We start from the raw sequence: 26,399 nt of genomic DNA on the forward strand, positions 1-26,399 counted from the left end.
ACTACTGCTTACGCTTACTGTCGCCATCTTGAATTGACTTTCCGAGTTAAAAGTCCTACCTGGGGGGCTGTTCCAGATGGAAATCCTGGGGAACTTGGAAATTCTGACATTAATCTGTACCGCACCAAAATCATATCAGAGAGGAAATGCTAGCTGTCCAGTATGTTCCATGGTGCTTGTTTATGTGTAAAAACATGGGTCATGTTGAGGCTGGAGGCTATTCTAAAGGTCATAGGGTGAGAGGCAGGGTACACCCTGAACAGCTCACTGGTCTATCACATAACAAAACCCTGACCTATGTAGCCTTAGTATATGGGTTAGCATTCTCTGCTGCACACAGCTGTAGATGCTCATGTCATCTGTGAGAGGTTAAGGACTTGGGTTGAGTGAACAGATTTAGGTTGTATTTTAAATGTAAAGGTTGAGGTTTTCTTTTTTTCATCATGTCAGAGGTTTAGAGGGTGGGGGGGAGTGGGTTAGGTGAAGGAAAGAAGAGAAAGGAGGCAGAAACAGCTGCGTTATAAGCGTATCTTGCCTTGTGTTGTCTCTGTGACTCTGACTGTGAAGGAAATCTTGTGTGACCAGGTCAGCTCGAGCAGAATCACAAGCTTTTAATGAATCTCAGCCGAGGAGAACAGAGTAAGGTAATGCCAACTGACAATCTGAAAGCCGCTTTGATACCTGCCTGCATCTATAGAACAACAGCACACAAGCTTCACTAAATACAAGAATTCTGCAGGTTTGTGTTGTCCTCAGACTCTCTCAGGAAATATTCCCCTGCAATGGTGCTGCTTTCAGGTCCTTATATAAATCATCATTAACTCACGTGAATGAAAACCAAACAAAGAACCAGAGTCATAGCTGAATATCTGGTTAGTGTCCAGATCTCAGTGTAAGTTTAAGCATTATAAAAACTCCTACCTTAAAAAAGAATTGGTCGCACCGGACAAAAAAGCAGCGGCCATTTTTATTCGGTTAGTGTTGGCCTGTGTTGTGTTATTCTGTAAGAGCACCACATACGTTTTCAGTAATTTGCCCGTTTTAGTTCAGTGGTGTGCCTTGTTTTCCAAAACTACACCTACTCTGTGCTAATAGCGAGCCTTCAGTGTTCAGATGTTCGTTCAGTAGATGACCATATGGAGCTATAATTGATAAAAACAAAACCGAATACACCAAAGCCAGAGTGAAAAGTGAAAGCAAAAGTCATTAAATTGATGTTTGATGTGATGGAGATACTTTTCCAGCAGGTGACACGTTTTAAAACCTTTACCAGTGTGTGTGTGTGTGTGTGTGTGTGTGTGTGTGTGTGTGTGTGTGTGTGTGTGTGTGTATTCATATCTTTGTGGGGACCAAAAATTGGAAGTTTATTGTACTTGTGGGGACCAACAGCTCTTATGGGGATGTGGTTTAGTGTCAGGGTTACAATTGGTTATGGTTAGGTTTAGTGTAAGAGTTAGGCATTCATGTTTCATGGTTAGGGTAAGGGGCTAGGGAAAGCATTATGTCAATTAGATGTCCCGAAAGATATAATTACCCGACGTGTGTGTGTGTGTGTGTGTTTGTGTGTGTGTGTGTAAGAGAGATTTTTTTAGGCCACACGTTGTACATTGTGGAGGTGGACAGTGCCATTGAGTGCACACTAACATTAACCTCCTCTGCATCCCGCCCAAGTGGCAGCGCTATCAGTCATCTGTGATCCCACATTGGGCTGTTAGGAGTTTAGAGCACATTTCCCAATCCTAATTGGTATTAGGATATTGGTGGTAGCCCTGCGTCAGACTGAAGACCTGTCCAGGGTGTACCCTATCTCTCACCCTAACACAGCTGGGATAGGCTCCAGTGGCCCCTGCGACCTTGAAAAGGATAAGCGGAAGCGATTGGATGGATGTAAAATTTGTTATTACATAAAAGAAGAGCCCAGACCTGTTGTGCCATCTGTTGATATCTCGTAATACAATACGTTTGAAGTTTTGGACATACATAATATTTTTTTGTTTCTTCAGACTATTTTTCACTTAACCCTTCATGCATGAATTCAATCTCAATCAGGATTTTCTTCTTCAGTGTTTTTATTTATCTTTAGGTGTGAAAAGATGAATAAAAATACTTCATGTATGAAGGGCTTAAATAACAATAATTACAATGCAACACTTTACACATCTATAGTAACATTAAAGGACCAGTGGGTGGCAGGGTATGGAGTGACACATCAGTGTCCAATGTGGTTTATGTGCAAGTGTGCCATCAACACTGACACAAATACAAGAAAACAGCCTTTGAATAGCTGTCCACTGTAGTGACCAATATGCGTTACCATTTTTCACAAGCTTATTGAAATGCTCAGTAAGCTCGTGACATAAAGAAAACAAAACATCATCCATGTATCCAATTCCTGGTCACAGTGCTGCTGTCCCAGCTCTTATATGGCGAGAGGTGGGTACACACGGGCAGCTCACCAGTCTGTTGCAGACTCACAGTTACACATCAAGCTTATTTAGAGTCACCAGTTCATCCAACATGCTTGTTTCTGGACCGTGTGAGGACGCAGAGAGAGCAGACACGGGGAGAATGTGCAGACTCCACGCAGAGAGCTCTCGGGCAGTCTGTGAGGTCAAACCTGGGACCGTCTCACTATGAAGCAACAGTGCTAGCAACTGCACCACTATGCTGGGCTCACAATTAAATATATTCAAATTATTCTTTAAAAGTCAGCTTGATTACCTGTTCAAATAAAGACTAGTCCTAAGCTGCAGTGTCCCACTGGCATATTTATCATTGTGTTTTTGCAGCATGGTAACCATGGTGATCCAGTTCTCGGTCCTCATCATCCTCCATTCCTGCCTGGTCCTAGTTACGACAGCGGAGGACTACAAGTGTCTGCCTCTGGTCCTGAGAAAAGCCTGCTGCTGGATAAACGAAACCTACGCGGCACGAAACGTCATCATTTTCGTCTCGATCCTCATCAACTTCCTGGCAGCCATGATCAATATCGTGAGTTCTTTAGTTATTTTTTTAGATATATTATTTAAAACATGGGGTCAATGTCTGTCTGCAAAATAACTGTCAGAATGCATCAAATATGGGAACGCTACATGGTTAGTACCGTAGCATTTCTTCATACTTCGGGCAACAGGACAGTGTGTGTGCGATTTTCTTTATAAGTGTGTGTTTGTGGTAATGAAGAAACATTTCACCTACTTCAATAGCATGGCTGCTAAAATGTATTTTAATGGGTTAATTAAATATGGAGCTTCATGAAACAGAGGAATACGATGTAGGCATCTAGACATGGCTGATTTGATGGTGTGCAGTACCTCAGTCCATCCAGTGGGGTAAATACAGACTACAACACTTGACTTCGTACTTGTTGGAAAGCACAGTGGTACGACATTTAATGCCAGTTGAGAATTCCGTTCCAAATATTTTCTATAAGATTGAGGTCTGGACACTAGCTAGAGTATTTGGATCATTCGGATCTCCTTTGTTATCTTGGTGGTGGGTTTTTGATCCATGACCCATCTTCAGTGTTCTGGCTGAGGCAAGAAACTTCTTGTCAAAGATTTTATGCCACGTGACTCCGCCCATTGTCATCCTGTACTCTTAGCAGAAAAACAGCTCAGTGTAATGTTTCCACTCCCATGCTTGGCTGCATGTGTTGGGTCGAGTTGACGTTGGCTCCATCTGACCACAGCTCTTTCTGCCAAGCCTTCTCTGAATCATTCAGATGTTCACTGCCAAACTTGGGACAGACCTCTACATGTATCTTCTTCAGCAGGGGGCTTGTGGGAACTGCAAGACTTCAATCCATTATGCCGTAGTCTGTCATCAATGGTGTTCTGGGTGACTGTGGTCCCAACTACTTTCAGATCATTAACAGGCTCTTCCTGAACCTTTGCTTGATGTTCTGTCTTTCTCCATTAAAATTAAAGACTTTGTTTCTATGTGAATGAGCAAACTTACAAATTGAGTAGGGGATGAAATAATTAATGTTTAACACCATGCATTGCATTTTCTTATTATTTTAATCAACTAGGAACATCCTTGTTCTCACTCTGTTGTTGTAATTTATTAATTAAATTTTTGAAATACATATTTTTATTTTTTTTTAAATAGAAGCTGCTAAGGTACGTTGGAGATAAAAGCAACGAGCATACAATATTCTGCAATGAAGTAACCCACTCAACTGCTTAGTTTGTAAAGTATTTGTTCAGTTGCTTTATTTAGTCAGATTTTAATTACCTACACATCTACATTCCCCCCCCCCTCCTTCTGTAAGAATCCTGTGTTGCTGCTAATTCAACCCTTCAGGTCTTCTTCAGTTATTCGTGTCAACTGCATCACTCCTTCTGTGCAGGAGAAATTTGGTGTTTTCCTGCAGAAAGTTGAAATCAGCTGTCGATTTCTCACACAACTATCTTGAAATATTAAAAGCGTGATGGAAATTTGTCTGAAAGGGAATGTGGGGTATTTTTATGCAGATCCTGCATCATTTAAAACTGCACAACAACACTAATCCACCCTGTTGGTCTCCCATAGCTGTGGTGCGACTTCGACAAGTCCAGTACCTTCAGGAACCAGACGTACAACGAATCGGCCTCCATCCCAGACATCTGCTTCTACCCAGAGGTACAAACTAAATGAGGTGTCTGAATTTTGCAGTCGGGTCCATCTGTTGTGTCTTTTTTTTTCTTCCCACTTGTGTGACAGCGGCAAACTGATGAATTAAACATCCTCGACATCTGCTCGCGCCCAGAGGGAGGTCTCGCCTCAGACAACGCTACGACTGATGGAGCCATCAGAACGTCACGGAGAAAATATCCATTATGTTGTTTTGCTCACATAATATGCAGCTGATTGATGAACTCAATAAGGGAGCCACATTTTTATAGCTCCGAGCTCGGGTTGACTCATGTATTGTTGCATGTATACATCATAAACGTATTTCCTCCTGAGGCTCATGCGCGCAAATAAGACCTATTTTACACACATAAAGAAGAGTTATTGACTTTGTTTTAGGCCGCACCAGAACGCACTCCAATATTAAATTAGACAAAAACTGATGTCTGTGCCAATGTCAGAGGCTTTTGGTGCAGTGAGCGGGCTGTCAGATATTTCATTTTTATAAAAGGGCACTTTACCAACTTTACACATAAAGGCCAGTCGACTCATTCTCATCTTGTGATAATGGAGGTTTAATGTGGAGGAGCTAATGAGTTCATAGTGATGCCGTAAATGTTACTTCAGTTTGGAGACAGAAGATTGGCAGCAGGAGGTTTGTGAGCAGGTGAGGGAGTCCACCAGTGAGGACAAAGGTAAACACAGAATGTTTTCAGGGGTGAAGAGTCAGGATGATTTCTGCAGCTGCAGCAGTCATCTCTTATTAATTAAGTAAAAGTGTTACACACGTCACTCTAAGTGCTAATGCAGGCATGCTAACAGGTATGCTTAGTTTAGTTTGTTTGCATGATAATACAAAATGTGTCCCTATTCATAAAATCCGTTCATAAAATTCCAGCTTGCCCAGTGTCCCCTTCAAGCTTGTCTCTTGTCAGATCTCTGAACATGTCAAACGCCTCAAATTTTCAATAAACTGAGTCGTAGCATCTAGAGCTAGACTAGACGAGGAGGAGAGCACAATAGTGGATGACATTGTAAATCCTTTGCTTCTGAAGGTGAAGAAGGCCTCACCCATGTATCCTGGGTCAGGATGCAAATGTCGTAGAGGACTACGAGTACCTGGTTGTCCTCATCACCAGCAGGCAGACCAACACAGAGGCTGTTCAAAAACGAGGGAGGAAGCTTGTGTTCACTGTGTGCAGCAGAGTGATGGTGCTTTTGTATACCTTAATTCTGGCAGCTGCAGCGTACTCTGCTGAGCACCATTAGGAAATCTTCCTCTATGATTGGCTGCAAACTGGAGACTTTGTTTAGTGACTTCCTCTCTATCACAGCTTTCAAACTGTTATCTATCAAAGATCACTCTGATCAACCTCTGCACCACATGCTAACATCCACTATATTACAGTATGGATATCTGGCAGAGATTCACCAGTCACTTATTATTATAATTAATAATATTATTATTATCATTATTATTTGCCACTTGCCCTGTGAGCCCGCTCAGCTGGGATAGGCTGTCCCAGCTGAATGGGCAGATGTTGAGTGGAGACCTTTTCAGTGCACTGTGGGCTACGGCTGTTGCACTGCAGTTCATTCAGAGGTCATTTCCTCTAATGTTTCCCCTCTGATGCTTCAGGACTTTACAGTAGTACTGTGCTTTGAAAGTCTGACCATGAGGGATGAATTCAAGGTGCATGAAAAAAGAAACCACATTGTGCATCATGTGTTGATCATGCTTCTCACTTGAATTATAGCGATGACACTTGAGTCAGCTGTACACAGAACTTCATATCTGCACAAGTTTAGGTCACGGTTTCCTGCAATGTATTGCAAAACTACCCCACTCTACTACTACTGACGATTCTCACACGTGTAAAAATCGGCTTGGAGAAAACTGAAGAACCAGGAAAATGTTATACACCTTTTTTTATATATATATATATATATATATATACTGTTTGTTCAGACGACTGGATGTCCATCCACTTGTGTCCACTTTGGTGTGTTATATACATATAACACATCTATATGGTCTCGTCTTCCTCCTTTTCCTTCTGCTCTATTGAGCTGCTCACATGCAGCGCTTCACTTTTCTGTCTGTGCTGGCACAAAATTATTGCACCATCAACATTATGGGAGGTTGGCAGAACCTCAAGAATCCAGTGAAAAATAAAATCCAGCCGAATCACAACGTCTTCTACCAGGTCAAACAGCTTTCCAGTCTCAAATCCCAGTTGCAAATGGTCCAAATGGGACTTCTGTGTTTAAAAAGAGCAGGAGCCCTGGAAGCAGTAGAGCGGTCCATGAGAAGATGACTTTGAATGGATATTGATCAAATTTGAATCAGTTATGTTTTTCATGTTCATCTGCAGAGTCGTGGAACTTTTCAAGCGTGTGTTTGTTGACAGATATTTAACACTGAGTGCAGCTGTGGCTGATTGGAGTTGCCAACATTTTTAAATACATTATTGTTCAGATGAAGTTGACCATGCGTTTTAATTTTTCACAGTATTTTGTATTCACTGGAGTGCTGGCGATGGTGACGTGTGCGGTGTTCCTGCGACTGAACTCCGTGCTGAAGCTGGCAGTGCTGCTGGTGATGATCGCCATCTACTCGCTGCTGACCGAAGCCTTCTACACGTCGCTGTTTGTTCGCTACGACACCGTCCACCATAACACAGAGTGAGTGCTTAGTGGAGGACATCCTCGTATATTAAATGAACTGTTTGTCTTTTTTGTTCAGGTGAGGTTTTATTCTAAGAGCAGTTTGTCACGGTCATGTGTCACGGTCCGGGCTCGGTGACCCAGGGGTTTGTGTTATTATTAATCTTTGATTTCCTCATGGTTTAGGTTTTGTTTATGTGCTTCCCTGCCTTCCTGCCCCACATTTCAGGTCTCTATGTTCTCTGTCATCCTTACCTCTGTGTTCGCGTGTTTCCTGTTTTACTTTGAAAGTCTGTGTCCTATGTCTGCTTTGCTTCCTTTGTCTTCTTGTGTCAGATTACCCCCAGCTGTGCTTCCCTCCTGTTTTCCATTCCCTCATTACTCCCTGGTGTATTTAAGCCGTGTTTGTTCCTCTGTCTGTTGTTGCATTGTACCGTCACAATGCTGTGTGTTGTCTCTGGGCTCCTGATTTCCATTGTTACCTCCTGTCAGCTCTTAGTTCCTTTGTTTCTATTTTCCTAGTTTTCTGAGTCTTAGTTCTCTAGCTTCTAGTTTTATGTTTTGCTTCTTGTATTTAGTTTTAGACTTTTTTCCAGCAAGTAAAGCTGCCGCTTTGAGTTTAGCTTTTTGTGTTTGAGTCTTGCGTTTGGGTCCTCATCCTGCCTGCCACACAGCCTAACCACGACAGAATGTGCCTGATGCCATGTGCAGTCAACTACTGGTTAGATTTAAAAAGTCCTGCTATCACTAAGTTGAAACTATCAAGGCTAAAACTGTTTTTTTTGTAGCTGGTTGTAGGCATGATTATATCTGCTGTAAGGCCGGACAGTTTCATATGGGAACCTCTCTGGATTGACTTCGTTTGTAGCCAGCCTCTAGTGGACATTAGAAGAACTGCAGTTTTTGGCACTTCCACTGAGGTGCCTGCTTGTGTCAAGGTTCAAATCAAGAAGCTCCAATGTGTTAGACAAGACAGGCGAATGTGAGGAAATGTGACCTAAATACTACGAAGGACCTGCTAAAACAAGCTAACAAAACCAAACTTTTGGGAGATTGATTTTGAGGTCCTTTGGGGAAATGACAGAAAATCTCAGGGGAAAAGAAAGTAAAGCCCAGTTTAGCCAGTATTGTTTGCTCCATATGTAGAAATCACACATATCCCTTCTTTTGTAAAAAACAACAACAAAAAACACAGATCTGTTACTAACAGCATTTTTATGTTCATTTTTTTCCTTTTACATATTTGTCACATTATTGTTCAAATGTCTATAATGACATATTTTACCAAAAAATAAATGCATTTGATTAATTGAGTATTTTGCCTGTAAAAGTTAAATATTTCTACAGCCATATCTCAATGACAATGAAATGAACTCAGAGATACATTAACGTATACCTGCATTAATCATCATCATTTTCAGTTTTAAGTCTTTAATTTTATAAATAGATCAAAAATGCGAACACTTTGACATATATAAAGAATTCGTTTAAATGAGCCTCTTTCTTGTAAAAAGCCTGCGTATTTACAGAATCCCATCCTGGCCCGACTCCCTTAGCTTGCCTGCTTTTTCATCTCCGTGACATGCCGGCTGTGTGTTGTGGGCGTGAGTTGATTTACTTCAAAGTGCTTGAAGTTTTCCAATCTTTGTGTTGTTTCTATCGTAAGTGTGCCTCTAAACTTTAAAAAGATGATGATTATTTCTACCAAAATATGCACCGAGTCGTGAGCTTGTGTTTGTTTATTTGTGGGTGTTAGAGAATCTAAAGCTTTGTATTTGTTTTCCTCTGGCATCACTGCACACTAAAGGCTGCACGCTACATTTTGCTGTCACAAGCTGATCCTCGGCAGCGAAAACAAACGAGCTGTTATTTTTCGCTTGTTTTGAGATTTTGGCTCCTAACTCGTTGTAAAGTGCCTGGAGCTCCGTCTCCACATCTCTCTGAGCTGTTGATCCTCAGCGAGCCTCAGATCAGCCTCAGATCACGCAGAACATTTGATCCTTCTACGGTCTGAGCTGAAAACAAAGAATCGTGAGATTAAGAGAAAAAAAGTGTCGTCTTTTCATATTTTGCTGCAGTTTGTGTTTAGATCTCAACTTTAATGGAGAGCAGGTTTGTCACCGGTGCTGGGTTTCGAATGTAGTTTTTGTGAAGCAATATTTAGGTTATTACAAAAGAACATGCTGTGGATCACTGTTTATCATACTACATGTTTATTTAGGTTATTAAGAAAAAGTTTTCTTGAAAATTAAAACCAGAAGAGTAAAAACTGAATGAAAATGTGACCACCTTTCATTAACAGAATGTACTCAGACAGGTTTTGCCTGGGAAAAAAAAAATCAACACTAATGTAAAACTTTAGAAGAGAAGAAACATGAATAATTTATATTTGTGTTTATCAAATGGTCAGAAATGCCCAACAAATGCATCTTTAGGGTAACATAGGCTCAATGCTTTTAATGTGGATTGGTTGTATTTATGTGCATAGCCAGTAGGGGTGGATGATATAGACTCGAAGTGATCTCACGGTATCATTCACAATGATGACATTTATGACAGTATAGGCAGAAAATACAACATTTTATCGATGTTTGCAGCTTGGAGGCAGCAAAATGTATCACTGCAAACAACATAAAGGCTGTTTCTATTCTTCATTTCCAATGAGCTACTGTTACTGATGCCAGCAGCAGTATAATAGTACAATAGCAATGACACAGCATAAATCAAACATGAGTACAATAAGTGTTTTCAGTTGAAATTTTACATAACTCAAAGTCTAACATAACTACTTAAAACGTTAGTTTAACAATAACTAGAGTAACGTTATTGTCACAGTCGTGGAAGCAGACTGTGTGGAGTGAGGAGGACCCAAGTGCAGACACACAAAACGAAACTTTGATTTAACTGAGGGAGAGCCGTTTGTTGCAGGCTGGTTAAACAGTCCAAAATAAAAAGGCAAAGGCGAAACTAAACGTGAGAAAACTCTTAACGTGAACATGAAGACATGGATACATGAAAACCTAGAAACATGGCAGAGAAAGCAGGACGATCGGACAAGGAATGAAGAGAACTCACAGACTAAATGCACACAGGAAGTGATCGGGGAAAGTGGAAACATGGGGAAACAGCTGATATGAATCAACAGAATGACGCCACAGGAGAAGTGAAACTAAACACACTGAATATGGAAACAACAGACCCTTCACAATAAAACAGGAAACATTATGAGATGCAGACATGGCAAGAGGAGCAAGATTAACATATCCTCCTGAGAACGGCTTTTTATGTCCTCTGCTTTTGGTCTATAACTTTTGTGTTATTTGAGCTACCCTTCTAAGTCCTGATGTGCTCAACAGAGGACATCCTGGCCTTTTCAATAATATTTCATTTGGTTGGGTGGCCTTTTTTAGATCTAACGAGGCAGGAAATTACAAAAAAAGTTAAACTGAGGGATACATTTTCCCTCGGTTCTCAGGAGGATATAATAAAAGTGCAGTTGAAATGTTTTCTACCTGAGGTGTTGTTTCTTGGGTTGAGCTTTTAAAAAAAGCTCTGCTTTTCAGCCATGTAACTGCAGGAGTACTTTCCATCCGCTATTTGTTCTTCCTGTCATATGGAGCACAGCTAGCGAGTGCTCCAGCAATCCTTGGTCAAGTCACTTTACTTTTGGTCTCGTATCGCCAGCTACTCATATCTCACCATCACATGCCTTTGTAGCCTGGTTGTACTTGTTTTTACGATGTGTTTTTGCCTCGTTGGGTAAAACAAGTTTATTGTTTCCATCTGTAGCTGAAATAGGTTAAGTGTCATGTTTAGTTGGAGGTATGCTCTCAACAACAAAGCCAAACTACTTCCATAGTACTGAAGAAGCTCCCCTTTTCCCTAATTGGCACTAAGTAACAAATAAAATCAGTAAGTAACAAATAAAACTCTAGAATTTCTCTGAAATTCTGGAGTTTAACACAATTAATTGTTAAACGTCGACCATGACATGCCCCAAGTTTTTTTCCATTAACATGCCTGTCAAACAGACGAACAAGGGCTCCCGTTGAACAGACTCTTCTTTCTTCTCGTTCCAACAGAAACTTCCTGGGAACCAAAGAGACGTCTTTACTCCTGATGGCCATGTTCCTCCTCGCCGTGTTTTACCACGGCCAGCAGGTAAGACCACGCCAGCTTTAACTGTGTCCTAATCAGTGAAGGAATGGCAATTTACACATTTAGATTACTGATTCATCACCTATGAGTGGATTTGTTATGGGCTGGTGATTGAGTTAGAGGACTTCTTGGCTAAATATTGTTATTATCTACACCCATGCAGCTGATTTTTGTGTCTTATCAGGTGGATTAGCTTGTTTTTCTAAGCATCAAAATGTATGATTAAAGGTGACTGAAGGGCATGGATAAAAACAAAAACTGTGACGGTTCCTTTAAAGGATAGTAACAGAAATAACCAGAGTACAGTGGGCGTGAGGAACCCAGCATCTTTCCTGTTGCTATGCAACGGTCTAATTAGAGTTATCAGCTAACGTGAAGTAAAAATAACAGAAGAAGATGACAAACAGTTGGAGTTCAGATGTGTCCAAACATGATGACATAAACGGTTAACGACCTGCCACATTTAACTGGCCTCTGAGAAACTCAAAGCAAAAAACTGTCATTGCATCCTTTAAAAATGTGAATCACTCTTCCAGCTGTGGATGCTGTGGAATCTCAAATACTTTGGTTCCATACAGATGAGGTGACAGCCGTAGCTGTAAGCATTAGACATCTTTGCGTGATGACCCAGAGAAGGCAGGGGTAACATAAGACGGATGTAGCCATGGTGATGTCAGCCGTAGGTTTGTGAAGTCCTGTTGTTAATCCTTGAGCTGAGCGTTTTTGCCATCACCATCTTGGTGCTTTTGAAACCAGACCAATGAGGTGTGGATCTGACTGTGAAATCACACTCTGACTGAATAACCAATGAGCACGTCCTGTATAATCCTGCTTATGAGGAGTCTTATCCGTAACTGAGCCCTTAAACTCCTCAGTAAAGTGTTTACAGAGATCAGGGTGGAGGGAGGTCTTCTGTAGGACCTGAAGTCTTGTGTGAGCCGTATGCATCACCACCTGGCGGCCACTGAAAACAATGCAGGTTTAATGCTTGAGAAATTAACCTTCAGCCCAAAGAGGTGAGAAAGGTCGGGGTGTTTAAGCCTGAAATGAGTTCTTTTGAATCCTCCAGTTCTGTATATGAGGTTTGGGCTGAATCTGCACTTTACAGGAACCTGGGTGGTGGCAAGACAGTTCTAAGCAATTTGTATTTACCTCTTCTGGGTTTCTTGAATGCGGTCCAAGTGTAAGAAAGAAAAATCACTTTGGTTAAACCTCTTGCTGCCTATAAAAGCTGTGACACAGGGCTGTGGGTAGAGAACATTTTAATAACCGAGCCTTTAAACGCATCTGTAATAACACAGGAAACGTCCTGCCAGGTTTTATGATTGCATAATAAGCGACCGGAGTGTTTCTTCAGCAAAGCAAAACTGGCACAGACCACTTTGTTTACACGTCTGATACATTATACAAGCCATTTCTATAAAGATGCAGTGAGACTCAGTGGCCTGAAGGAAACCGGTACCACTGTGCCGCTTTCATGCTCTCGCTATGGCAACCTTTGATCATGTAGTTTAGCAGCTCGGCATTGGTCAGAGACGGCCGTAATTGAAGGTCTTTTGTAGCCTCATGAAAGTAGAAAGCAGCTGTTTTTGAAGTCATGCAGTGGCGTATTGATTTTCTCTGGGTCAAACCACTTGTTTGGCAAAGCAGAGACAATGACAGCTCACAGCATGAAACACTCGCAGCGCTGAAAAGCTGTTTGTGCCAGATGCATATGGCCAAGGGAAAAGAGAGCACACTAAAAAGACTATTTACCCTTAGCAGGAAAGTCCAGCGTGCAAAACAGGATCCAGCTGTTTTTTAGTACAGTGTTGATGAACTAAGTGGCTCCGTGTTTTCTGCTAAATACTCCAAATTATCTTTGGGCAAAGTGGATAATCGCTGACAGAGGAGCACTTTTTGTTTTCATTTTTCATGCTTAAGCTCACAGCAGGGGTTAAGTTACAATTTTTGTGGTATATTTTACTGTTTCAAGTTTTAAGTTCAAAAGGCAATCTCAGTGCTTTCCTGTCTGTTTATGTTACAGTTACGTTCCAGCCAAAGACATTAAAGCAGGATTTTGTCTCAGCGTCGAGCAAGACGTGGATCCAACTCCACTAAGCATAAAAGGATCCTTAGATCCTGTACATGTTCAGTCCTTTAGTGTCCAGCCTGGAAGCTTTTCTCTGACAGTAAACACAGGCTGTCTATAACAGCTTTACATACACAATGTGATGTTTGCAAACCCTCAAGCTGGAATCTAGACTTCTGGCTTTGGCGATTCAGGAAAAGCAATCAGTACTTTTCCAGTGTGGTAACTACAGTATTGCGGAAAAGTCACTTTATATTTTACTAGGAACATGGCAAAGCAGCTAGTTATTAGAATATATGCAAACATGCATGGGTATATAATAGTGCTGTCAGCGTTAATCTCGTTAAAATGACGTTAACACCAGAACCAGAACCAAAACAGAGTTTGTGCAATTCTAACAAGCTTAAAAGTCAATATTTGTTATGGCCACCTTTATTCTTCTACACAGTCTGAACTCTCTGAGCCAGCTTCCGCGTCTTTCTTTAAGTAGTCTTCAGGAATAGTTCTGCAGGCTTCTTGAAGGACATTTAAAGCTCTTCTTTGGATGTTGAGATTCAATGCAGCTGAGGTCTGAGGTCTGGGGAGGCCAGTCCATGATGGGTAGTTTTGATTTTACTGGATTGGATTGGATTACTGCAGTGTTTGGGGACTTTATCCTGTCTTTCTTCTCTGTCCCCAATCGGTTGCAGCAGTTGGCCCCGCCCCTCCCTGAGCCTGGTTCTGTAGGAGGTTTCTTCCTATTAAAAAGGAGTTTTTCCTTCCCACTGTCACCTAAGTGCTTATTCATAGGGGTTCATAGGATTGTTGGATTTTTCTCTGTATGTGCTATTGTAGGGTCTACCTTACAATATAAAGCGCCTTGAGGCAACTGCTGTTGTGCTTTGGCGCTGTATAAATAAAATTGAATTGAATTTGCCATGCTGAAAAATGAACACAAAACTAGAAAAATTTGCATTTCCTGCGAAAATGCAGTGTGGATGCTTAAAGCTGAAGCTGTATGCAAAAAGTAGCTGAAAAAGCTGAAAAGTTGCAGAAATTGTAAAAACTTTGCAGAAGCAAAAGAAGTTTGCTAAAATGGAATAACTTAGCAGAACTGCAATATCTTAGAAGAAACATAATACTTGGCAGAAATACAATAGCATAGCAGAATTTAGCAGAAATATTGTAACTTACCAGAAACATGATAACTTCTCAAAAATACAAGAATTTAGGAGAAATAGTATAAGATAACAGAAAGAATATATTTAGCCAAAAATACTTAAACATTACAGAAACACTATGATTTAGAAAAATAGTACAACAGAGCAGAAATATTGTGATTTACCAGAGACACTGTGATGAACTATGAATATTGTAATTTTAAATTAAGACTATGTTTTAGCACAAATATTATAATTTGGCAGAAATACTATAATTTAGCACAAATACTATAAAAAGCAGAAATACTATAATTTAGCAGAAATACTATATTAAGCACAAACCCTATAAAAAGCAGAAATACTGTACTATGATTTGGTAGAAAAAACTATAATTAATCAGAAATACTATATTTGGCAGAAATACGGTATTTGGCACAAATCTTATAAAATAGCAGAAATAGTATGATTTAGCACAATAGTAATAACTTAAACAGAAAAATTGGAAAAGCAAAAATGGACAGCTGAAAAAATGATGAACATGCTGAAGGTCCCTCAACTATACTTGTTAAATGAAAAAAATCAGCAAAAAAATCTATAACAGCCACACAATCACAAATATGTACACATAAGAAAACACACATGCACAGAGAGACACACACACAAGATCCAATTCAGTCAACCAGTCTAAATATATTGAATTTGAATCTTAGAATGAGATCATCCCATTAAAAGCCTTTCTCTCTCTCTCTCTCTCTCTCTCTCTGTCACACACACACACACACACACACACACACACACACACACACACACACACACACACACACACACAGGGAGAGAGAAGTAAGTTTCTAGGTCAGCCTGGGAGCTGCTGAATTTGAATCCACCAATCAGACAGAGAGCCTGTGCACTCTTTCCCTCCAAAACAGGTGCATCCTTTTTACACACGCAGCACAGAGAGACACAGGATCATTGCAGTCTATTTCTCATAATGACGACTCCCCTCAAACAAATGACCATAATTTCCTAACCGTAGGAGCTAGAACGGTCATTCTTACACCGTTTTGTTCAGAAGAGATGGGGGAATCTTCAAGTGTTGACAATTTATCATTAAAATATGAATTTTTAGAGATATATGACACGGATGACTTGTTGACTTAGAAGCCACGAATTCCCCAATATGCAAATTTGAATACCTGGAGCCCACATACATGATTGGCTGGCTGGGAAGCTGTGCAGGCCCTGATTTGTGGATTTGAATTCCTCAGCCCTCAGATATGATTGGCTGGCTTAGAAGCCATGAAGTCCCCAATATGCAAATTTGAATGCCTCAGGACACATATATGATTGGCTGGGAAACCGTGCAGGACCTGATTTGAAAATTTGAATGTCTAAGTCCTCACAGAGGATTGGCTGCCTGGGGACCAGGCAGAAATATATAGAAATACTATGATTAAGCATAAATACTACATTTAGTAGAAATACTATGTTTTAGCACAAATCCTATAAAAAGCAGAAATACTATAATTTAGCAGAAATACTATATTAAGCACAAATCCTATAAAAAGCAGAAATAGTATGATTAAACATAAATACTACATTTAGTAGAAATACTATGTTTTAGCACAAATCCTATAAAAAGCAGAAATACTATAATTTAGCAGAAATACCATATTAAGCACAAATCATATAAAAAGCAGAAATACTATATTAAGCACAAATTCTATAAAAAGCAGAAATACTATATTAAGCACAAATCCTATTAAAAGCAGAAATACTATATTAAGCACAAATCTTATGAAATAGCAGAAACAGTATGATTTAGCACAATAGTAATAAGTTAAACAGAAAAATTGGAAAAGCAAAATGGACAGCTGAAAAAATGCTGAACATGCTTAGGGTCCCTCAAATATACTTGTTAAATGAAAAAATCAGCATAAAAATGCACAGGGAGAGAGAAGTAAGTTTCTAGGTCAGCCTGGGAGCTGCTGAATTTGAATCCACCAATCAGAGAGCCTGTGTACTTTTTCCCGCCAAAACAGGTGCATCTTTTTACACACGCAGCAGAGAGAGGCACAGGATTATTGCAGCCTATTTCTCATAGTGAGGACTCCCCTCAAACAAATGACCATAATTTCCTAACCGTAGGGGCTAGAGCGGTCATTCTTACACCGTTTTGTTCAGAAGAGATGGGGGAATCTTCCAGTGTTAACAATTTATCATTAAAATGTGAATTTTTAGAGATATACGACATGGATGACTTGTTGACTTAGAAGCCACGAATTCCCCCAATATGCAAATTTGAATGCCTGAGGCCACATATATGATTGGCTGGCTGGGAAGCCGTGCAGGCCCTGATTTGTGGATTTGAATTCCTCAGCCCTCAGATATGATTGGCTGGCTTAGAAGCCATGAAGGCCCCAATATGCAAATTTGAATGCCTCAGGACACATATATGATTGGCTGGGAAACCGTGCAGGCCCTGATTTGAAAATTTGAATGTCTAAGTCCTCACAGAGGATTGGCTGCCTGGGGACCTGGCAGAAATATATAGAAATACTATGATTAAGCATAAATACTACATTTAGTAGAAATACTATGTTTTAGCACAAATACTATAAAAAGCAGAAATACTATATTAAGTACAAATCCTATAAAAAGCAGAAATACTATATTAGGCACAAATCCTATAAAAAGCAGAAATACTATATTAGGCACAAATAGTATAAAAAGCAGAAATACTATAATTTAGCAGAAATACTATGTTAGGCACAAATCCTATAAAAAGAATAAATACTATAATTTAGCAGAAATACTATATTAGGCACAAATCTTATGACAAGCAGAAATAGTATGATTTAGCAGAAATACTGTATTTAGCACAAGTACCGAAAAGTACCAGAAATACTATGATTTAGCAGAATAGTAATAACTTACAAAATTACAAATATGGAGGCATATTGAAACACAAATGCACAGAGGGACACACAAACACAGGCTCTAATCCAGTCAACCAGTCTAACTATATTCAATTTAAATCCTACAATGACATGCTGCCAAATAAGGGCAGGGTCCTCTCTCTCCCACTAAACACACACACACACACACACACACACACACACACACAGAGGGAGAGAGCTGCCGAATTTAAATCCACCAATCAGAGTGGCCGTTTACATTTTCCCGCCAAAACAGGTGCATCTTTTTACACACGCAGCACAGAGAGGCACAGGATTATTGCAGCCTATTTCTCATAGTGAGGACTCCCCTCAAACAAATGACCATAATTTCCTAACCGTAGGGGCTAGAGCGGTCATTCTTACACCGTTTTGTTCAGAAGAGATGGGGGAATCTTCAAGTGTTAACAATTTATCATTAAAATATGAATTATTAAAGATATTTGACTTGTAATTCACCATAACTGAGTAGAGCGAAGCAAAAACTGCCTTGACTTGCCCTCAAACAACGCTTTGTAACTCGAAATCTATTTGGAGTATCGATATCATTCTTTCACCGTAAGAGACAGCAGGCTTTGGTGAACAATCATGGAAATTTTCAGGTCTCTGTGGAAATCCAACAAAAAGTTATGACGAGAGAAAAAAGTGGTTCATTTCCAGAGTTTGAAATCTGAAGAAATCTGAGCGAGGGACAAATTTCCTACCCTCAAACAAACATAATTCATGGCCAAATGGTAATAGGTGAGAAAACAATTCTTGAATTGTGAGCGTCAGGAGTGTCTGAAGATATACCAGGACAAGCCTCATGTCTTAACTTTGCTTCGTTAAGGAGATATGACGATTCGAATATGCCTCTCATTACAGAAATCCAGCGATGATTTTGAACAAACTCTCCATTGACTTTGTATGGAGAGTTTTCTGACCTTGTGTTGGTCTGAGGAGATTTGCCAAAATTCTATAAATCCCACAACAATGATAGTGACATTTTCTGAAAGCCAGCAAAAATACCTACGTTTTGATGTATAATTTGTGGAAGTTGAGTGAAAATTGAGCAAGTAGCAAGAAGTTGTTCGGACATGAAGTGAAAATTGCAAAAGCTTCAGTGACACACTGGAAGCCAAGAGCATAGCAACCATAACAACGCATGTATTTTGTGAAAAATCACAATTGTGCAACTGAAAACTTTAAGAGGCATAAAAGTAAAATGGTAAAAGATTTGAAAAAGCTGAATCATACCTGAATAGCCCAATAATTTGTGAACATTTTAAAGTTTGAATGGTTGTTCTAGGTGAAAGTATGAGGAAGTAGTTAAGTTTCAAAAACAAGCAAAATTTAGCAGAATTTTGGAAGTTTCCCATTCATTTCAATGGGACAAATTAAAGGAAAAAAGTGGAATATTTTAAAAAGTATAATAGCAAAAAATAGCAAAAATCATAGCGATCATTAGCAGAAATAGCAGAATAGTTTAAAATTTGAACGGTGAAAATCGGCTGAAAATTGTGGAAGTAGTTAAGTGCCAAAAAGTGTACGGAAGCAACTGGAATAATAAAGTATAAAGAACTAGAAAAATTTGCATTTCCTGCGAAAATGCAGTGTGGATGCTTAAAGCTGAAGCTGCATGCAAAAAGTAGCTGAAAAAGCTGAAAAGTTGCAGAAATTGCAAAAACTTTGCAGAAGCAAATAGAACTTTGCGAAAATGGAATAACTTAGCAAAACTGCAATATCTTAGAGGAAACATAATACTTGGCAGAAATACAATAGCATAGCAGAACTTAGCAGAAATATTGTAACTTACCAGAAAGTTGATAACTTCTCAAAAATACAAGAATTTAGGAGAAATAGTATAAGATAGCAGAAAGAATATATTTAGCCAAAAATACTTAAACATTACAGAAACACTATGATTTAGAAAAATAGTACAACATAGCAGAAATGCTGTATTTAGAAAGAAAAATATAATATAGTAGAAATAGTATGATTTGGCTGAAATACTATATTTAGCACATATACTGTAACATGACAGAAATTCCTCCAATTAGTAGTAATACTTTAACATAACACAAATGTTATGATTTGGCACAAAAATCATGATTTGTCAAAAATACTATGATTTAGCAGAAATAGTATGATTGAGCAGAAGTACTAAGATGTAGTAAAAGTACTTTGATTTAACAGAAATACAATTATGGAGGAGTAATACTTTAAAATGGGAGAAATATTGATACACACACACACATACACAGAGCCTAAAGGGAAGAGTATTTGTGCCATGGAGTGTTAACAAGAATGTGAGGTCCATATTAGAAAAGCTGGTAAAATCACAAAAGTTTGCAGAATTATAATAAATGATGAATATGAATTACTGGTCTGTGACAGTGTATTAATTTGTAGGGAAAAAACATGTTGACCAAGGTGGAATCGAACCGGCGACCTTTGGTTTGCAGACCCGTGTCATTACCAACTGCGCCACTGGGAAAGAGAGCAGCCATTTGGAAAAAAAGGGTGATGAGCAGTCAGAATTAGATCGCGGTGAGAGGCGAAAATTACAAATATGGAGGCATATTGAAACAGAAATGCACAGAGGGACACACAAACACAGGCTCTAATCCAGTCAACCAGTCTAACTATATTCAATTTAAATCCTACAATGACATGCTGCCAAATAAGGGTAGGGTTCTCTCTCTCCCACTAAACAAACACACACACACACACACACACACACACACACACAGAGGGAGAGAGCTGCTGAATTTGAATCCACCAATCAGAGAGCCTGTGTACTTTTTCCCGCCAAAATAGGTGCATCTGTTTACACACGCAGCACAGAGAGGGACAGGATTATTGCAGTCTATTTCTCATAGTGACGACTCCCCTCAAACAAATGACCATAATTTCCTAACTGTAGGGGCTAGAGCGGTCATTCTTACACCGTTTTGTTCAGAAGTGATTGGGGAATCTTCAAGTGTTGACAATTTATCATTAAAATATGAATTTTTAGAGATATATGACATGGATGACTTATTGACTTAGAAGCCACGAATTCCCCAATATGCAAATTTGAATGGCTGAGGCCACATATATGATTGGCTGGCTGGGAAGCCGTGCAGGCCCTGATTTGTGGATTTGAATTCCTCAGCCCTGATATGATTGGCTGGCTTAGAAGCCATGAAGGCCCCAATATGCAAATTTGAATGCCTCAGGACACTTATATGATTGGCTGGGAAGCCGTGCAGGCCCTGATTTGAAAATTTGAATGTCTCAGTCCTCACAGAGGATTGGCTGCCTGGGGACCTGGCAGAAATATATAGAAATACTATGATTAAGCATAAATACTACATTTAGTAGAAATACTATGTTTTAGCACAAATACTATAAAAAGCAGAAATACTATAATTTAGCAGAAATACTATATTAAGCACAAATCCTATAAAAAGCAGAAATACTATATCAGGCACAAATCCTATAAAAAGCAGAAATAGTATGATTAAGCATAAATACTACATTTGGTAGAAATATTATGTTTTAGCACAAATCCTATAAAAAGCAGAAATACTGTACTGTGATTTAGTAGAAAAACTATAATTAATCAGAAATACTATATTTTGCACAAATCTTATAAAATAGCAGAAATACTATGATTTAGCAGAATAGTAATAACTTACAAAATTACAAATATGGAGGCATATTGAAACACAAATGCACAGAGGGACACACAAACACAGGCTCTAATCCAGTCAACCAGTCTAACTATATTCAATTTAAATCCTACAATGACATGCTGCCAAATAAGGGCAGGGTCCTCTCTCTCCCACTAAACACACACACACACACACACACACACACACACACACAGAGGGAGAGAGCTGCCGAATTTAAATCCACCAATCAGAGTGGCTGTTTACGTTTTCCCGCCAAAACAGGTGCATCTTTTTACACACGCAGCACAGAGAGGCACAGGATTATTGCAGCCTATTTCTCATAGTGACGACTCCCCTCAAACAAATGACCATAATTTCCAAACCGTAGGGGCTAGAGCGGTCATTCTTACACCGTTTTGTTCAGAAGAGATGGGGGAATCTTCCAGTGTTAACAATTTATCATTAAAATATGAATTATTAAAGATATTTGACTTGTAATGCACCATAACTGAGTAGAGCGAAGCAAAAACTGCCTTGACTTGCCCTCAAACAACGCTTTCTAACTCTAAATCTATTTGGAGTATCGATATCATTATTTCACCGTAAGAGACAGCAGGCTTTGGTGAACAATCATGGAAATTTTCAGGTCTCTGTGGAAATCCAACAAAAAGTTATGACGAGAGAAAAAAGTGGTTCATTTCCACAGTTTGAAATCTGAAGAAATCTGAGCGAGGGACAAATTTCCTACCCTCAAACAAACATAATTCATGGCCAAATGGTAATAGGTGAGAAAACAATTCTTGAATTGTGAGCGTCAGGAGTGTCTGAAGATATACCAGGACAAGCCTCATGTCTTAACTTTGCTTCGTTAAGGAGATATGACGATTCGAATATGCCTCTCATTACAGAAATCCAGCGATGATTTTGAACAAACTCTCCATTGACTTTGTATGGAGAGTTTTCTGACCTTGTGTTGGTCTGAGGAGATTTGCCAAAATTCTATAAATCCCACAACAATGATAGTGACATTTTCTGAAAGCCAGCAAAAATACCTACGTTTTGATGTATAATTTGTGGAAGTTGAGTGAAAATTGAGCAAGTAGCAAGAAGTTGTTCGGACATGAAGTGAAAATTGCAAAACCTTCAGTGACACACTGGAAGCCAAGAGCATAGCAACCATAACAACGCATGTATTTTGTGAAAAATCACAATTGTGCAACTCAAAACTTTAAGAGGCATAAAAGTAAAATGGTAAAAGATTTGAAAAAGCTGAATCATACATGAATAGCCCAATAATTTGTGAACATTTTAAAGTTTGAATGGTTGTTCTAGGTGAAAGTATGAGGAAGTAGTTAAGTTTCAAAAACAAGCAAAATTTAGCAGAATTTTGGAAGTTTCCCATTCATTTCAATGGGACAAATTAAAGGAAAAAAGTGGAATATTTTAAAAAGTATAATAGCAAAAAATAGCAAAAGTCATAGCGATCATTAGCAGAAATAGCAGAATAGTTTAAAATTTGAACGGTGAAAATCGGCTGAAAATTGTGGAAGTAGTTAAGTGCCAAAAAGTGTACGGAAGCAACTGGAATAATAAAGTATAAAGAATAAAGAGAAACAGGAACTCAATAGTGTGGATGCTTAAAGCATCCACACAATAAAGAGAAACAGGAACTCAATAGTGTGGATGCTTAAAGCATCCACACAATAATCCCCGACATCACTGACTGAAACACAGCCAGAAACCATGGCAGAAGCTCTGTCATGTTTTACACTTGGGGTAGAAAACACAGTTTATTTTGGGATCAAGTTTGCCGTCTGTACGAACCTGTGACCACTGACATTAACATTAATTGTGTGGATGCTTTAAGCATCCACACTCTTGAGTTCCTCTTGGGACTTCCGTACACTTTTTGGCACTTAACTACTTCCGCAATTTTCAGCCGATTTTCACCGTTCAAATTTTAAAATATTCTGCTATTTCTGCTAATTCCTGCTATGTCTTTTGGTATTTTTCACTATTATACTTTTTAAAATATTAAGCTTAATTTGTCCCATTGAAATGAATGGGAAACTTCTGCAATTCTGCTAAAATTTGCTTGTTTCTGAAACTTAACTACTTCCTCATATTTTCACGTAGAACAACCATTCAAACTTTAAAATGTTCTCAAATTATTGGGCTATTCAGGTATGATTCAGCTTTTTCAAATCTTTTACCATTTTACTTTTATGCCTCTTAAAGTTTTCAGTTGCACAATTGTGATTTTTCACAAAATACATGCGTTGTTATGGTTGCTATGCTCTTGGCTTCCAGTGTGTCACTGAAGCTTTTGCAATTTTCACTTCATGTCCGAACAACTTCTTGCTACTTGCTCAATTTTCACTCAACTTCCACAAATTATACATCAAAACGTAGGTATTTTTGCTGGCTTTCAGAAAATGTCACTATCATTGTTGTGGGATTTATAGAATTTTGGCAAATCTCCTCAGACCAACACAAGGTCAGAAAACTCTCCATACAAAGTCAATGGAGAGTTTGTTCAAAATCATCGCTGGATTTCTGTAATGAGAGGCATATTCGAATCGTCATATCTCCTTAACGAAGCAAAGTTAAGACATGAGGCTTGTCCTGGTATATCTTCAGACACTCCTGACGCTCACAATTCAAGAATTGTTTTCTCACCTATTACCATTTGGCCATGAATTATGTTTGTTTGAGGGTAGGAAATTTGTCCCTCGCTCAGATTTCTTCAGATTTCAAACTCTGGAAATGAACCACTTTTTTCTCTCGTCATAACTTTTTGTTGGATTTCCACAGAGACCTGAAAATTTCCATGATTGTTCACCAAAGCCTGCTGTCTCTTACGGTGAAAGAATGATATCGATACTCCAAATAGATTTCGAGTTACAAAGCGTTGTTTGAGGGCAAGTCAAGCCAGTTTTTGCTTCGCTCTACTCAGTTATGGTGCATTAGAAGTCAAATATCTTTAATAATTCACATTTTAATGATAAATTGTCAACACTGGAAGATTCCCCCATCTCTTCTGAACAAAACGGTGTAAGAATGACCGCTCTAGCCCCTACGGTTAGGAAATTATGGTCATTTGTTTGAGGGGAGTCGTCACTATGAGAAATAGGCTGCAATAATCCTGTGCCTCTCTGTGCTGCGTGTGTAAATAGATGCACCTGTTTTGGCGGGAAAAAGTACACAGGCTCTCTGATTGGTGGATTCAAATTCAGCAGCTCCCAGGCTGACCTAGAAACTTACTTCTCTCTCCCTGTGCATTTTTTTGCAGATTTTTTCATTTAACAAGTATATTTGAGGGACCCTCAGCATGTTCAGCATTTTTTCAGCTGTCCATTTTGCTTTTCCAATTTTTCTGTTTAACTTATTACTATTGTGCTAAATCATACTATTTCTGCTATTTTATAAGATTTGTGCAAAATATAGTATTTCTGCCAAATATAGTATTTCTGATTATTTATAGTTTTTCTACTAAATCATAGTACAGTATTTCTGCTTTTTATAGGATTTGTGCTAAAACATAGTATTTCTACTAAATGTAGTATTTATGCTTAATCATACTATTTCTGCTTTTCATAGAATTTGTGCCTAATATAGTATTTCTGCTAAATTACAGTATTTATGCTTTTTATACTATTTGTGCTAAAACATAGTATTTCTCTTAAATGTATTTATGCTTAATCATACTATTTCTGCTTTTGATAGGATTTGTGCCTAATATAGTATTTCTGCTTTTTATAGGATTTTTGCTCAAACATAATATTTCTACTAAATGTAGTGTTTATGCTTAATCATACTATTTCTGCTTTTTATAGGATTTGTGCTTAATATAGTATTTCTGCTAAATTATAGTATTTCTGCTTTTTATAGTATTTGTGCTAAAACATAGTATTTCTACTAAATGTAGTGTTTATGCTTAATCATACTATTTCTGCTTTTTATAGGATTTGTGCTTAATATAGTATTTCTGCTAAATTATAGTATTTCTGCTTTTTATAGTATTTGTGCTAAAACATAGTATTTCTACTAAATGTAGTATTTATGCTTAATCATAGTATTTCTATATATATATCTGCCAGGTCCCCAGGCAGCCAATCCTCTCTGAGGACTGAGACATTCAAATTTTCAAATCAGGGCCTGCACGGCTTCCCAGCCAATCATATATGTGTCCTGAGGCATTCAAATTTGCATATTGGGGCCTTCATGGCTTCTAAGCCAGCCAATCATATCTGAGGGCTGAGGAATTCAAATCCACAAATCAGGGCCTGCACGGCTTCCCAGCCAGCCAATCATATATGTGGTCTGAGGCATTCAAATTTGCATATTGGGGAATTCGTGGCTTCTAAGTCAACAAGTCATCCATGTCATATATCTCTAAAAATTCATATTTTAATGATAAATTGTCAACACTTGAAGATTCCCCCATCTCTTCTGAACAAAACGGTGTAAGAATGACCGCTCTAGCCCCTACGGTTAGGAAATTATGGTCATTTGTTTGAGGGGAGTCGTCATTATGAGAAATAGACTGCAATCCGGTTGTTCAGTGATGACGCGACGAATCCTACTTCCGGGTCTAAAGTAGTCTGCGTTTAATATGGCATTTGTGTTGTTAACATGTTTAATGTTATGTATTTTCTTCTATTTGATCTCAAAAAGCTCCTAAAACAGTCAGCGATCACTGTTGACCTCCCTCGGCTTTTATTACCGCTAATCATTTATTTAAGCTCAGTTTTTAAAACCTTAGGATGTAACGACAGCCCAGCCCATGCAGCAGTATATGAATGACTAACCTCGTATTGTGGATGGATTATCTCAGTTGTTCTCCTGGCTGAAGTTTGGTCCGTTTACAGCATCCTGCCATGCAATTACATTTGTTCCTGACCACCGAGAACACTCACGGTAACTTTTATCAAGTGGAAAAAAAGTTAGCTTGTTTATATTATGCTAACATAGCTGTGTCGCTAGCGGTCACGTAGCACATCATTATATACCAGCTAGCCCAACTTCAGTAACCCTACAAACGTCACTGCTGTTTAGCTTTCTGTCTTCATTTATGTTGGAAGTGATAACAGAGCTGTACGTTTGAATTTGTTTCCAAAACCCCGCAGTCAGGACATGCTATATTGTATTTAGA

The 26,399-nt window shown here is 38.8% G+C and overlaps 1 protein-coding gene across 1 annotated transcript in view; it reads left to right on the forward strand.

Moving 5' to 3' along the window:
* The window catches only part of adcy8 (adenylate cyclase 8 (brain)), a 142,227-nt gene that overhangs the window by 91,963 nt on the left and 23,865 nt on the right, over positions 1-26,399 (forward strand). Inside the window, exons 10-13 of the mRNA XM_085388505.1 lie at positions 2,790-2,991; positions 4,537-4,626; positions 7,130-7,302; positions 11,367-11,445. Of these exons, the coding sequence (XP_085244631.1) occupies positions 2,790-2,991; positions 4,537-4,626; positions 7,130-7,302; positions 11,367-11,445 (544 nt within the window). The remainder of the gene's footprint in view (positions 1-2,789; positions 2,992-4,536; positions 4,627-7,129; positions 7,303-11,366; positions 11,446-26,399) is intronic.

The sequence above is a fragment of the Rhamphochromis longiceps genome, linkage group LG18 (assembly GCF_057381845.1).
Source record: "Rhamphochromis longiceps isolate RC_006_pf linkage group LG18, R_longiceps_female_GT1.1, whole genome shotgun sequence".
NCBI classification, from domain to species: domain Eukaryota; kingdom Metazoa; phylum Chordata; class Actinopteri; order Cichliformes; family Cichlidae; genus Rhamphochromis; species Rhamphochromis longiceps.